A 14,919-nucleotide genomic window follows, 5' to 3' on the forward strand; every position below is an offset into this window, starting at 1 on the left:
GGGCGCCCTTGTGCCTGGAACTGGCAATTGTTTGGTATTACTTCAGAAACGCGACGGTGTCAGTCTTACTTGAGTCTTTTGTAATTTGAAAATACTGCTGACGCTCAAAATGTAATAATCTGGGAATTTTACATCCCCCTTTCCCCCGACATTCATATGCGTCTCATTTTTGCAAGTTAAAATGATCATCCATTAGACCGTTTTTATTTGTTTACTTATTTGTCATTTGCACTAGTCGAGATTGTTGATTTCAATGATTCAGAATATAGCTATGTTCCTTGGTTGATGTATAGTTGCGAGGCAATTAAAATTCTTTTGGCAACCCTGTAAATGGCAATCTACGGTAGCAAACGTCGAGACAGAGGGAAAAGGCAAAATGCAAGGAAGATATTTTGGCCAACACTATGTAATCCCCCCTTCTCTCCTCTTTTCCTCTCTTCGGCTGCCCGCTGCGGAGGTATTTGTCTTGCAACAGGCATACTTGGTTCTAGCCTCAACCTTGAGTAGGAAACTATCAACAAACAAGAACGGAAGGAATATTGTCGCCGTTTTCTGTTTCCTTCATTCGTTCGTTTGCTTGTATATGTCACGTTGTTAAGTGCTTTTAATGAAGGACAACAAAAGAACACAGCTTCCGGATGAAAGATATGAAAATAATTCCTTTGAGCAACCAACGGTACCCAATTTTGTTCAAAAATTCAAATAGATGGTTGTTTGTTTTGCCATTCCTAGCAGAGGCGTAGATTATAGTATAAGAAATTTAGGCATTGAAACTTTTCTCGCGTTCCCCAAATGAACATTTCCTTGTTTGTTTCGGTTCTATTAGAATTGAAATGAAAAATAAAATGTAATATTTCAGTTTAACGTCCCACGAAGGGCCGGATCCAGGATTTTCTGAGGGGGGGGGGGGTGCACCAATAACTACCAGTATATTTGAATTAGAGTTTTTTTTTTTTTTTTTTTTTTTTAATTTAGGCATCTGTGATGTGAATGTGGGATTCCTTTGGAAATGCTAAGTAAGTGTCTGCTCTCGATGAATTATTTTGCTTCAACCTTCAGAAAATTGACTTAAAACTATTGATTTTGCAAAACTCACTGCTAGCTTCCCACTTTAGGTAGTGTATATTTATAACGAACGGGGGTGCACGTGCACCTTTGCACACACACCCTGAATCCGGCCCTGGTCCCACGTTATCCCCTTTAAACCAAGGGAGACGATAATACAAGGCAAGTGAATGATTGGTAGAACGAGAAAGTGAGAGGAAACACGAATACCTCGAGAAAATCCACTAAGACGATGTTGTGCACCACAAACTTTCTTGGTCGAGAATCGAACCAGAGACCCGACGCACTAGAAGTAAGCGCTCTACCACTGAGAGCCACCATGCCCTCTATTAATTAGAATTGAGAATAATAATAGATGTGAAATTCCATAATCAACATTATTAATACATAAACTTATATTTTCCCATGCTCCTATGAAGTCAAGTGGACTAGCACGCGTGTATTCAGTCCCGGTGGTTTGAGGTTAGCATTTTTTTTTTTCAGCATATGTGAACCTACAAATTAAGATCAAATCCGAATCACTGTAAAAACATTCATATTTCAAGTGTTTCCACCGAAAATCAAACCCGGGATCCCGTACACTGAAGGTGCGCGTGCTAGTAGTTAGACAAAGCGGGGAAATTTCGTTTAGAAACTAAAATTGTAGCGATGGAGTCGATGTACTGGGTAGCATGTGCGTCTTTGGTGTATATGGTCCCGGGATCGATTCCGTCCCGTTTTTCCTCTATGGATTGAAACTGGAAGTAGTACTAAATTTCTACCCCTTCTGGTTCGAGAAGAGACATTTGGGTGGAGATGGAATCTCTTCTTCGGGTAGTGAATCAATTCCAGAAAGAGCCGTTTCTCCCTGTCTCATACTGTTTTGCTTCGATACCTGTCCGCAGACAGATAGACGGATATAGCTGTCCTAGAAGACCACTATTTATGCAAAAGTATAGTTTGGAAATCTAATAGTTTTGGGGCAGATTTTATTCTTTATTATTATAAATCATTACCCATGTTGCTTCGAGTTTTAGAATTATATCAAACACAATGGAATTCAAATATATATATATATATATATATATATATATATATATATATATATATATATATATATATATATATATATATATATATATATATATAAGTTTAAGGTTCCACGGTTATGCCATTTTAGGCTATGGGAGACGATCATTACAGTAAGTGAATGGTGCTGAAAGAATTGATAGAATGAGAAAGTGGGAGGACACGAAAATATCCCGAGAAAACCCACGGATACGATGTTGTCTATCACAAATTTACTTGACCCAGGGGCCCCACGCATCAGAAGTAAACGCTTTACCACCGAGTCACCATGATCCCCTCAATGGAACTCGCATAATATATACAAGCAAAGTTGTAATTTTAAGGCAATGAAAATTAATATTTATCATGAAGTAATGGGTTTGATTACTCCTAGGAAACCAATTTCCATTCATCTAAGAGGCATAATAGTGTTTTGTGAAAATAAGCGAACAGTGTAGAAATAGTGTACACACAACTATTCACAGTACATTTTCCACTGATTAGCATAACTTCAATGAAAACCGTGAATTTTGTTTGGGAACTGAGTTATCCACGAGCGTAATCTTCTTAGAAATCTTTACAAAGGTCAGATGGTCAAGTAAATTAAAACACGTCACTTTCTTTACTATAAAAAATCTTTCCACTTTTTTTTTTCAATTCGTCATCAAACATACAAACAAATACGTCAATCAGTATTCTTAAGGGAAGTTTTAACAAAAAGAGGAGGGGAAAAAAGAATACAGCTAAAGGAAGAATTTGAGTTTCTCAAGTGATGACACTGGCAACCATGCCCTCAATGCTGCAGCATTGGCCTGTGAATCACTTTTCTTCCCTGCGTGAATTGAACTGAAGGCTTTTTGGATGCCTCGCTGGCTTTTATACAAATACTCTCGTCACTATCGCTTATCATAGAAACGGATATTGATAAAAGAAAAAGAAGATTCGAAGTTTAGTTGATAAAAATTGTGAAATGTTAAGATGTCTTCTTACCTTTTACATGCTGTGCTGTAAAAGCTCCACGTGATTAGTATTATTTTTAAAATGTCATTGACTGAAAAATGCATTTATTTCCTTGTGTTATTTAACGTGAGTGTTTGTGTTGTGAGAAGATATTAAACGTGAGCAATGAAAGTTAAAAAGAAGTTTATACAGTGTGACATAATAATTGTGCTGTTTAGTGCTATTTTTATCGTAAGTTGGTGCAAAGTGATTGAGGGGTCATGTGACGTCGAACCAATAGAAATCACAGACAGTGGGACATTGAATAATGAAAGTTTCGTCCTTGAAAATGGCCAGGTGCTGCCACCTGAGGATTTTTGGGAAAGCAATGCCAAAATTTGGAGATGTCCTTGCAAATTGAAACCATGCATTAGAAAATGTTGTCCCATTGGGGAGTCATATATAATGAAGAAGAAGTGCGCAGCAACTAATGAAACATTTTTACCAATTTTTTACGATATTAATTTACACACTGTAAACGTTACAGTAAATAATTTTGATGTCTTAATTGGTAAATCGTGTCCAACAGCTTACAGACTCGAACCCCATATTGAGCCATTAGACAAATTTTACTTACTTAAAGATGGTTTGCTTTATGTTCCCGATACAGGGGTGATGTTAAACGTGCATGAATATTGCTTAGAAACTTTTCGCGAAGGAAACGATAGTTTGCTTCTACCTTTAGTATGTTTTGATGATATCCAACAAGCCCATGCAGTGCATTTGGTTTATCCCATTTTTCTGGCCATTTCAAGTGTTTTTCTTCTGATAACATTTTTCGTATACGCTACACTGCGACAACTTCGTAATCTCCATGGGAAATGTTTAATGAGTTACGTGTTGAGTCTTTTCGTAGCGTATGTGTCCTTGTGCGCAATTCAAATCAATTCAGACAATTTGCCCCAAGATACGTGCATTTCCATGGGTAAGTACATTAGCCTTATTTGATTTTTTTTTTTTTTAAATTCGCTATTTCTTTTACTTAGATAAGAACACTTTATTTTCATGTATAGAAGTTACAAAATAGAAAACGAAACATGAAATATTTTAAAACTTACGTTGTTATACACTTATGGAAGCTATCAAGCGCATATCCAGAAATTTTATTGGGGATTGTCCGAAGTTTGGGGGGTCCACTGCTAGTCATCACTATGTCTAGGTAATATTGAAATGATGTTATAGCCTACTGCACGATCAAACGATAAGTAATTTTAAAGTATTGCTACCTATATTCTCAGCAAAAGTAATAAAACTAAACTGTTTTTATGAGAAAAGAAAGAGTACAGATGGAGTGTTAAGGGTCTTCACTGCAGCGAAATTAAACTACCGCTAATTTTAGAGTTTTTCTGTAATATCTTCAAAACAAATAAAAATATTCGAAAAGCAGGAACGTAGTGAACTAGACAATACGATTTTGCATGGGATACCTTTATCACAACTCATCTATTTGCTTTCGATTTGCAACTGTAGATAGATTTAGCATTTTTTGCGGATTCTGTAAATAGCGGTATACCAAAAGCAGATAGGTGAATTGTGGTAAAGGTATTACATGCAAAATCGGACTGTCTAGTTCACTACGTTTATGCTTTTCGAATATTTTTATTTGTTTTGAAGATATTACAGAAAAACTCTAAAATTAGCGGTAGTTTAATTTCGCTGTAGTGAAGACCCTTAAGATCAAATTTTTAATAGGCTATACTGTAGGCTACATCAACCATTTCTCTTCTAGAACAACCATAGTTTTCTTAAGAAAGTAGAGAAATGTTCGTCGAGTTACGAAGTTTCGGGGGGTCCGGACCGGACCCGGTGGACAAGGTGACCAGAACTTTTACTTGCAAAAACGGGACGCATACGGACCGGGGGGGGGGGGGTTATATGACTTCCACATTGCATTTTGGGACTCAGCAGTGTTTTGAATTTACAAAATATATAAGTAAGAATGATAACACCGTTTCTAACTTAAGTACAACCCAACAATCAGTGGCGTATTTAGGGGGGGGGGGTTCCGGGCTTAAGCCCCCCCCGAAATCTTACTTACTATAGTAAAGTATATGTAATATCCTGCAGAATTTTCACATTTTCAGGCAAAGCCCCCCCGAAAGTTAGCAAAGCCCCTCCCGAAATAAAATCGTAAATACGCCACTGCCAACAATACTTTTAACTACTTGAACACTCAAAATTCAAACGCAATTTCCACTTGAAGCACAGAATACTCAATTCCCATCCAGACACAGCTGAACCTTCCCAATGAGTGCTGGCACGGAAGAGTGTAGAATTTGCATTGACCATTTATATTTTGAATAATAATTACTTGACACCTGGGTTAATTTTGTTTAAAAACGGGACATTTACGCGTCCCGTTTGAGAATCAGATAAAAACGAGACAACTGAGGAAAAAAAGGGACTGTCCCGGCTAAAACGGGACGTCTGGTCACTTTGCCAGTGGACTACTCCATTGGAGCCTGTGAATGACGAATGCTTATGAAAATATAGGAGGGAACGGAAGAAATGCGAGAAAAGCACACGCACGTGTTATTCGCGAACTTACATAATCAGAAGTAGACTTGCTCCAGAGGTAAGAGTAAAAGCGTTATCATTTTTTTAATCACCATGCCCCACCCAATAAGCATTTTACTAAATTTTAGAATAGGAATATTAGGATATTAATTGATTATATTAAATAAATATCTTAAAGATTGAAAGTATTAAGATCATAATTATGAACTTCACTCTCAAATGCGGCTTTCGAGTTAAAAAAAAAAAAAAGATTAAATGCTATCACTGCAATCGAACAAAGCTTAACTAATGCACTATTATCCTTTTGAAGTTGTGTAGAGCGCTCACCTCTGGTGCGAAGGGTCTTTGGTTCGATCCCTTGTGATGTGTGTGTGTCTGTATGCTTTCTCGGATTCATCCTTTGCCCCCAACATTATCATTTCACTAATTGCTTTATAATTATTCGCTTTCGTTATTCATCCGTCTCCTTTAGCCAAAGGGCATAGCATAACCATGGAACTAAAATTAGAAATTTGATTGAAGATGTATGAAACTTTCTTCGTTTAACTTGAAGCTATAAAATTAAATTTCTTCCCACAAAATCCGCCACTGTTCACTCTGTAATTTTGAAAACCCTGGGGTTCATTATTACAGGCAAAAGCTATTGAATCTTTACCTATGTTGAACGAATTTAGTAGAGTAGAGTTGAGTTGAGTTGAGTTGATGTTAGTTTAGCGTCCCTTTCAGCAACGAGGCTATATGACACGTGGACCTACTGATTAACGTGGAATCCGAACCATGTGAGCTCCCGCCGGGAATCGAACCCGGGTCTCCCAGAATTTAGTAGAGGTGCTACCCTATTTTAGGCGACCATATTGTAGATGAACATTGTTGTAAATATTACAACAGCAGATTTGTAGTATTTACAGAAGAAATATGTAATAATACTTCAAAAAAGGAATATAAGGAAAGTAATCAGATATATTCAAATCTTACAGCCCTTTCATACACAGCAACTGAGTTGCGCCACTAAAATGAACGGAAATATAAACCAAGAAATTGATAGCAGACACCAACGCATTAAAAAAAAAAAAAAAAAAATCTTTCAACACTCACTATTTTCTCTGTTGTGGGACGGGGTTGACAGGACACAAGGAATATATAGAAGTACTGTACATAGCACCTAGGCTAACTAACTAACTCTATGGCCTATGGAACCCGGAAGTTCAACGCCGCGTTCACAAAAGCTCTCCACTGACTTCTATCCTTAGCTAACTGCATCCAGTTTCTACTTTGTATTCCAATCTCAGCGAGATCCATCTTAATATTGTCCTCCCATCTGCGCCTAGGTCTTCCAAATGGTCGTTTTCAGATTGGTCTTCCAGTCAAGACTTTGAAAGCGTTTCTACTTTCTTCCATTCTAGCTACATGACCCGCCCACCTAAGCCTCCTAGACTTGACGACCCTAACAATGTTGGGTAAACCGTATAAATTATGTAGTTCCTCGTTATGAAGTTTCCGCCATGCCCCATTCCCGTTCCTCTTAGGTCCGAATATTCGTCTCAGGAACTTGTTCTCAAATACTTTCAGTCTATGTTCTTCCCTCAGAGTAAGTGACCATGTTTCGCAGCCATACAAAACAACAGGCATGATGGCTATTACAGGCTATTAGGCTATATTAGACGTAGATCCGTGGTTTTAATTCAAACCACAGTAGGGGGCACGGTAGCTCAGTGGTAGAGCGGCAACCTCTGTTGCGTGGGGCACCTGGTTCGATCCCCGACCAAGTAAATTTGTAGTGGACAATATCGTGTCTATGGGTTTTCTCGGGTACCCTGTTTCCTCCCACATTATCATTCCAACAATTTTTACATAATCAATTCCTTGCTTTAATAATCATCTCCTTTAGTTAACGGACATAATTGTGGGACTTCAAACTGAAAGATTTCATTTTTCAAACTACAGTACCTCCCATCGAGAACCAAACCCAGCCTCCTGCATAGGCAGCGAAGTTCTAAGCAGAAGCACTTAGCCACTAGGAATCCTCTAGATGCATGTTTAATTTTCTCAACATATTTCTCTCCTTTACTTCTTTCCTTAGTAGTTGAATAAATAATAATAATAATAATAATAATAATAATAATAATAATAATAATAATAATAATAATAATATAATCCGGAAATGTTTGATTTGGCAGATAGGGGTGGCAGGAAATCAGATGATTAATATACTGTATACAAATTAATATACAAAGAATAAAACATAATAGACGACTAGTTAGCTTCCATGGATACGTTGTACGTTACAGAAAGACCAGAATTATAACGGTAATTTAGAAGATGGTAGTAATATAAAGAAGCAGGCAACAATCTGTTCCTGGTATATTTTGCGTTCATCACAGGAGTAATACCACATTGTAACATAGAAAATAGGAATAATCTGCAGTTGTTTTTAAGACAGTCAAGAACTCCAGTATATGATGTGAGATAAGATAAATTTTAAGCGATAAATAATTGTGCATTTTTCGTCGCTGAACAGTAATCCAGCTATTTTACAAACTATACATTGGTAACCTTGTGCGGTAGCGGCTACTGGAGTTTTTCCGTACGAACGAAAGCTTTCATGATTCTTCACGAATACCGGGTAGCGGGTACTGAGAGCTGCTCGAGACAGATGTGCTAGAGCACATGGTGGCAGCAACTGTTTTAGTGGAAGCAACTGCGGTTGCTCCGTATGAAAACTACAATTTAAAGCAATGGTTCACAAGCGCTGCCTGCGTATGGAAGAGGGCTTACCTATAACATCTGTAATAATGTTCAAAAATGTTAGTCAAACTGTATGCTTTTCACCGCATAATAATCTATAAGGAAAGCATGTTCAACTGAATTCCTGTGTGAATCTCCCCCAAATCCTTCGACGGTTCCAGAGCTAGTACTATGACTACAATAGTGAGCCGTTGTAAGCGATTACTGGGAATCAAAGTTAACACCTAACCTAACCTAAATAACGAACTGTAACCACTACAAAGTGACCCAGAGTCACAACCAAGTGGTTTGGGGGAGAAACTAAATAATACCCGATAACTTTTACGCCCAAGTGGAAACTTCAGTTTGTAAGACCCAGGATGAAGGATTTACCGACTGTCAGAAATTGATTGTTGACATTTAGAGACGTCAGAGAAAAAAGAAAATCATGTCTATTGAGATCTCAAGAGATAAAGGATTAACTGCTAAGCAAGAAATTAAAAAAAAAAAAAGTACTGAAGGATTAGCTCTATCCTATTCTCATGAAGATTGATAATAGATTCATTTCCTTGCTAGATGCTGATTCAAAGTTCGGACTCTTTCTGGACTACAATACAGATTATTAGGCCTACAGTGGGACGGTAACGGCTTAGATAATCGCAGAAGCATGAGCAAAATTTGCAGCAGTAATACATAGCATAGGAGTTACATTAAGAAATTTCGGAATTCGAAACGTTACTCTCAATTTGCGCAGCAAAAATTTCAACGTCTGAAGAGTTTCTCACTGGTAGAGCGCTTATCTCTGGTGCGTGGGATCTCTGGTTCGATCCCCAGCCGAGTAAGTTTGTGCTTGACAACATTTTTTCCTCCTTTTCTGATAAAAGCAATTTACTTCAATCATGTTTTTTTCCCCTGAGAATATAGATGGCAGTATTACTTAACAATTACTTATTATCTTTTTCAGATGTAGAATAACATCGGTTCAATACTACGTAGACATAACGTCTTGTAGTATTGGATCCCCTAAATTGAACTTTCAACAATAATTTCTGGGTGGGCTCCTATTCAGGTGTCACTATGTTTAGAAATGCTACTAAAGGCTGGATAATGGGTGTAAATGAGTGCTTTTTGTGGGATCTAATATTTCAACATCTCTCATGATATTATCTTCAAAATTAAACCTTCCAAGAATTTTGCTGACAGGCTCTATACAGGGTGTTTAAAACAACACCGACAACGTTCGGGAGGTGATTCCTGACATCAAGATAAGACGAAAAGTATAGACCAACCTGAGTGCGCAAATGCTTCCTTTTGGAGGTAGGAGGCTGTCGAAAACATGAAAAAATTAACTTGAAAGGTCCATAGCTCAAAAACTATGGGACCTACCGTAGTCGGGTCAAAACTTCACTTAAGGTCTAATATGTGGGCTTTCCAAAAATACATGTTTTAGAATCCTAAGGTACTTACATGACAATTTTTATAGAGGGAGTGGCTACTGTCTTATAATTTGTAGTACTCACAAACTACCTCTATAAAAATTGTTATCGAAGTACCACAAGATTCTGAAACATGGCTATTTGGATAGGGCACCAACTAGTTCCTAAGTGAAGTCTTGACCCGACTACGGTAGGTCCCATAGTTTCGGAGCTATGGACCTTTAAAGTTCAGTTTTTCTTGTTTTCTACAGCCTATAACTCTAAAAGGACGCATTTGTGCACCTAAGTTGGTCTATGCTTTTCGTCTTATCTTGGTGTCAGGAATCATCTCCCAAACGTTGTCGGTGTTGTTTTGAAACACCCTGTATAAAAGTCCAAACATCGTGTTCTGAATAAGTTTATGGCTTGTATCGGGAGGTTTATTGATAGGAGAAAAGCTTCTACACTCGCACTAAAATACCGTATATCCGCTCTAGAAGCAAGAAGACACTAGGGTTTCGAGAATCCACACTTTAAGTGCTCATACTTTTGTAGCAACCAAGAATGGTTTTCAAAGAGAAAGCAATATTTGTACGTAACATGAAAATCTGTGAATCTTTATCCTGTGCCTGTTTAAATTAGAAAATATAGGCACTAGAAAATTATTTTTAAAAAAAGAAGGAAAGAAAGAAAGAAAAGGGTGGGTGTTCACAAGAATCAAATAGTATGAAGATCCATGAGACTTCTTTAGTAGTTGCCGGTATTTATATTTGAATATAATTTTAAAAATGAAAATGACAGAAAATTTACTTGTTTTGGTCTTCAATATAGTTTTAAAAAATGCATATTTTAATGATTTTAACGTGGACTCACAATAATCAGATTTAATAAATAGAAGACTCAAAGAAACAAACAATATTAGCTTTTTTCTTATTTTATCCATAATATTACTTTTAACAGGAATAAAAGGTACGGGCCACCGCACTAAACTTTCTCGCTCCAATTCCTTAAAGTAAATCATATTGCGCTGTAGTTATTAATCAAATATTCTTTAGAATTACGAACACAATTCTGTACCTGAGAGCATGAAGTGCGCAAGTCACAAATCCTTGTTTTCCAGAAAACAGTACATATTGGACATACTACCGGTACTTTAAATACTTGGTTAATTACCTCATCAATCCGTATGGAACAAAATACAACCAACTATTCGTTGTAGACCTGCGAAAGCTATACAAAACTGGTTTTAACTCATTTTCGTCAAAATTAGACTTACGCACTTCATGCTATTGGATATAGAATTATAAGGTAATTTTTCAGGACAAATGAGTTACGCCATATTGTCATATCACTAACAAATTATGTATTTATGAAATATGAAGAAAATCGCTTGAGTCATTTTTGAGAAAGTAGTCTTAAAAAAAAAAAAAAAAAAAAACAGCCCCAAGATAGAACTACTATTCGTGCATTCTCTCAAAACAAATTAGTTGTGCCATGTTGTTACGTTATTAATGAAATATTTATTTATGAAATAAGAATAATATTTCGTGAGTCGTTTTTGAGAAAATCGTCCAACAAGAACTCACACCCAAGAGTAAACTACTACTCCTCAGCTTTCCCCAGAGAAATTGTCTATATCAGAGTATGAGGTTATTAAGAAATTGCTTTATGAAATATAAACAAAATCGCTTTAGTTATTTTTGAGAAAATTGAATTTTAAAAAGTTAACCTTTCGGTAAACTACCCTTATTTTAATGGGTAGGAGTCAAATTCGTAAGACCCATCTTGGAGAATTACATAAAAAACTTAAGTTTAAATTTTGGTTCAGATATGTTAAACGATATGGCCTCTAGGCGAGTGTATATAAGAACGAACAGATATACAGATTCGTAAACTTTTTCAGTATCAAACGTGTATATCCCTTGAAATATCTTATTCGAGTATATATAATTAATAATCACCGTACTTTCTTCTCTTCTTTCGTTACTCGGAAGTAAAAATAAAATCTTCTGCACATGTCTTCAGACATTACAATCTTTCCTTGGATGCTTCCTTTCTTTCGCTTCTTATCACTTCAGTCTTCCTCCGCACCGGAAAATCTTTTCGTAATAACTTTTGAATTGATAAAAGTGGTTTTGACTTCTTTGGATGAAAGAAGGAACCACATTTGAAAACCATACGGTAACTCGGAATTATAGTATATAACTTACCGGAACCAAAAGATTCGATCCACAAGAGCAGATGAATGTCTGTTTGTCAGAATCAGATTGGAAAACCCAAGGAACTCGAATTCCAAAATCAAAATATTCAATACAGAGGAACTAATCCTTATTTGGGATAGGTTGAAAGGAGTCGATTCCGCGGAAAGAATAAAACTACTCACTACTCAACTATCCAGTTAATGTGCTTATTTATTAGAATTACGAAGAAGGGGGCTGACATTGCTGTATAGCAACTCCGTAAAGGGCGCCATCACAAGATTACATAACATTACATAATGTTTATAATTTATAATATAGATAAAAATAGCAATTGCTTTTCTTTGGAGCGTAAATCTATGAAGATTTAATACTAGGTAGTTCCTAAAAACTGATGAATTGATCAGTAAATAAGTTGAAAATTCAGTAGATCTACTGAAAAATCAGTAGAATTGACAAGACAATGGACACTATCCGTCGCGACCCACTCAACACACTTGTCCCTTTCGTCACACTTGCAGATTTTTAAAAAAATAAAAATATAATAGTTTAGATTTTTTTCTATCTTCGTCAAATTTTGCTTGGTGTTGGAAGTTAGTGAGAGGAAAGATCATCGGTTATCATTTAGGAACAGTAACTGGAAAATTGTCCATATATTCGACATTGAAGTGTATGTGTTGTTAAATTTTGGTATCCCACCTATCAGTTTGTTGAACATTTTGTCCCAAGAAAATACTACCGGTACTTAGAGTAATCTTTAGCGCCGTGCGTCTGATGCTGTCTTTGGTAAAGCCCAGTACAAATTTCCAACCGTCATTTATTGTTTTTGTGCTAATGTTTGGGTTTCAATGAAAGTAAATACTATTCCCATAATTGTATTTAATGTAGAAGTCATAAATAGTAAAAAGAAAAAAAAAGAAAGAAAGAAAAAAAATCACTGAAGGGAATGTCCAAATTCGCCATCCTGTTTAATCTAAAGTACTGCCAGCAGATCAGAATGTGGGAAAACCTTTCTTTTTGCTCAGCGAATCATGAATTCAAATCCAATTCTGTGATGAAGACTTATTTTTATAGTGTGGGAATATCAAGGATCGACCTTGTCCTTGGGGAATGGTAGCCAATGACCTTGACCCTCTCAGAGATTGCAACTGAGTGAGATTGCAACTAAAACGAAAAATGAGGTTTTCTCGTATCTTCTCGTGTATTTTGTAAATAAAAAAAAATCTCGTCCCTATTCCCGGAGAATTCGGTCTCATCTTGCACTGTAAACTTAAATGCATTACAAATTTTCTTAATTCCATCTAGAATTTATCAGAATCCTTACGGTCACGAGAGATCAACAAAGAGCGTGATATAATATTTAAACCATATTTATTATTGGAGTATGGCGTGTAAAGAGTTCCACACCTTGATGTTGCGGGGAATCGTTGATAAATACTTTTCTTTGTCTTCGTATCGTGGCGGACATAAGTCTTTGACCAGGTAATGGCGACTGCTTTGAAACAAATGTAGAGTATGAGAATTAAATCTGCCATATCTATACTTTCGTGTGGAGAAGAAATAAACTTGTGAACAAAAGGTTTAAGAACAATTCATGTTATTAATATAAACTTTGCCGAAGATTATTCACTTATATCATCATAAAAGAAATATGAAAGACGTTCTGAAACGAAGAAAAATAACATACAACTTTGCAAGCGGAGGCAAAGAAACCTAACGTAATCAGACTAAAGACGAATGATTTACAGTGGAGTGATCGTGGTTTAGTGATCAAGGCGCTTGATCGGTAAACTGGAGATTCTTGGATCGAATCCACGTCGGGCATTTTTTTTTAATTTAGGAATTTTGATGGCGATTGATCGGCGATAACACACGTTTTATTATAATCAGATATTTGAATACTCGGATGTTTCAATACTTGAACTATCAAATCTTCAGGAATAATAATAATAATAATAATAATAATAATAATAATAATAATAATAATAATAATAATAATAATAATAATAATAATAATAATTATTATTATTATTATTATTATTATTATTATTATTATTATTATTATTATTATTATTATTATTATCTCGTAGAAGATTAAAAATTAGAAACTTGTTATTGCTCAGGTCATACAATTACAAGCAGAAATGTGACATTAGGCAATATATATATATATTTCGGTTTTGTTTAATGTTGCCCATGAGAAGAGGAATTTCTCATTTATTTCGATTCTAAAACAAACCAAACAAAATCGAGATGAGACAACATTTTACATTCGAGACGAGACAAGGCTAACTCAAATTATCGTTTCGCTTTGGAGATTGAGAATCGAGAGGAGGCGCAAAGTATCTTAAACATTTCTCGTCTTATCTCGATTCTCGAAATAGTGTATGCCACTCTTTAAGTATTGCTCTGTAGACTGAATCTTATACGTTATATTGTTACTTTCACTGAATTATGGTCTGTGTACATACTTTTGTAGCAAAGCTTTTATAATTACATCTGCATATTCTACAAGTTAATTTATTATATGCTTTACTGTTCAATGATATTCAGTTATTTTTATTACAGTTATTTTCCTTAAAACGTACAGTAGAATATTTTCTACATGAAACTTTAATGAAAAGCTTTCGTTTAAATATGGGTAATTGCAGAGGTGTGTCTTGAAAGTACGGAATCCCTAGGTTTAAGTAAGTTTTGCCAAATTTCAGGGCAACTTTAAACTTTTAATACCATTATTATTATTATTATTATTATTATTATTATTATTATTATTATTATTATTATTATTATTATTATTATTATTATTATTACTGAAGTGTGGTTAATTTAATGGTTCATCCTGTTCCACACAGCTCCTGACTAGTGGGCATTGTGCTGAACAAACACCGTGTGTGTAGGTTTTCTCCGAGTTCCGCTTCCTCCCACCAGGGGCGGATCCAGAGGGGGGCGATCGG

General features: G+C 35.8%; 1 protein-coding gene across 2 annotated transcripts in view; it reads left to right on the forward strand.

The window, feature by feature from the left end:
- Positions 1-14,919, forward strand: part of LOC145694699 (G-protein coupled receptor Mth2-like) — a 191,025-nt gene that overhangs the window by 33,432 nt on the left and 142,674 nt on the right. Inside the window, exon 1 of one of the 2 annotated variants that reach the window (XM_081771223.1) lies at positions 2,909-4,036. The exons of the other annotated variant lie outside the window; for it this stretch is intronic. Within the exon in view, the coding sequence (XP_081627349.1) occupies positions 3,238-4,036 (799 nt within the window). The 5' untranslated portion in view covers positions 2,909-3,237. Of the gene's footprint in view, positions 1-2,908; positions 4,037-14,919 lie in introns of those variants that run through there. 2 annotated transcript variants of the gene reach the window in all.

The sequence above is a fragment of the Thermobia domestica genome, chromosome 9 (genome assembly GCF_964235325.1).
Source record: "Thermobia domestica chromosome 9, izTheDome1.hap1.1, whole genome shotgun sequence".
Classification (NCBI taxonomy): Eukaryota; Metazoa; Arthropoda; class Insecta; order Zygentoma; family Lepismatidae; genus Thermobia; species Thermobia domestica.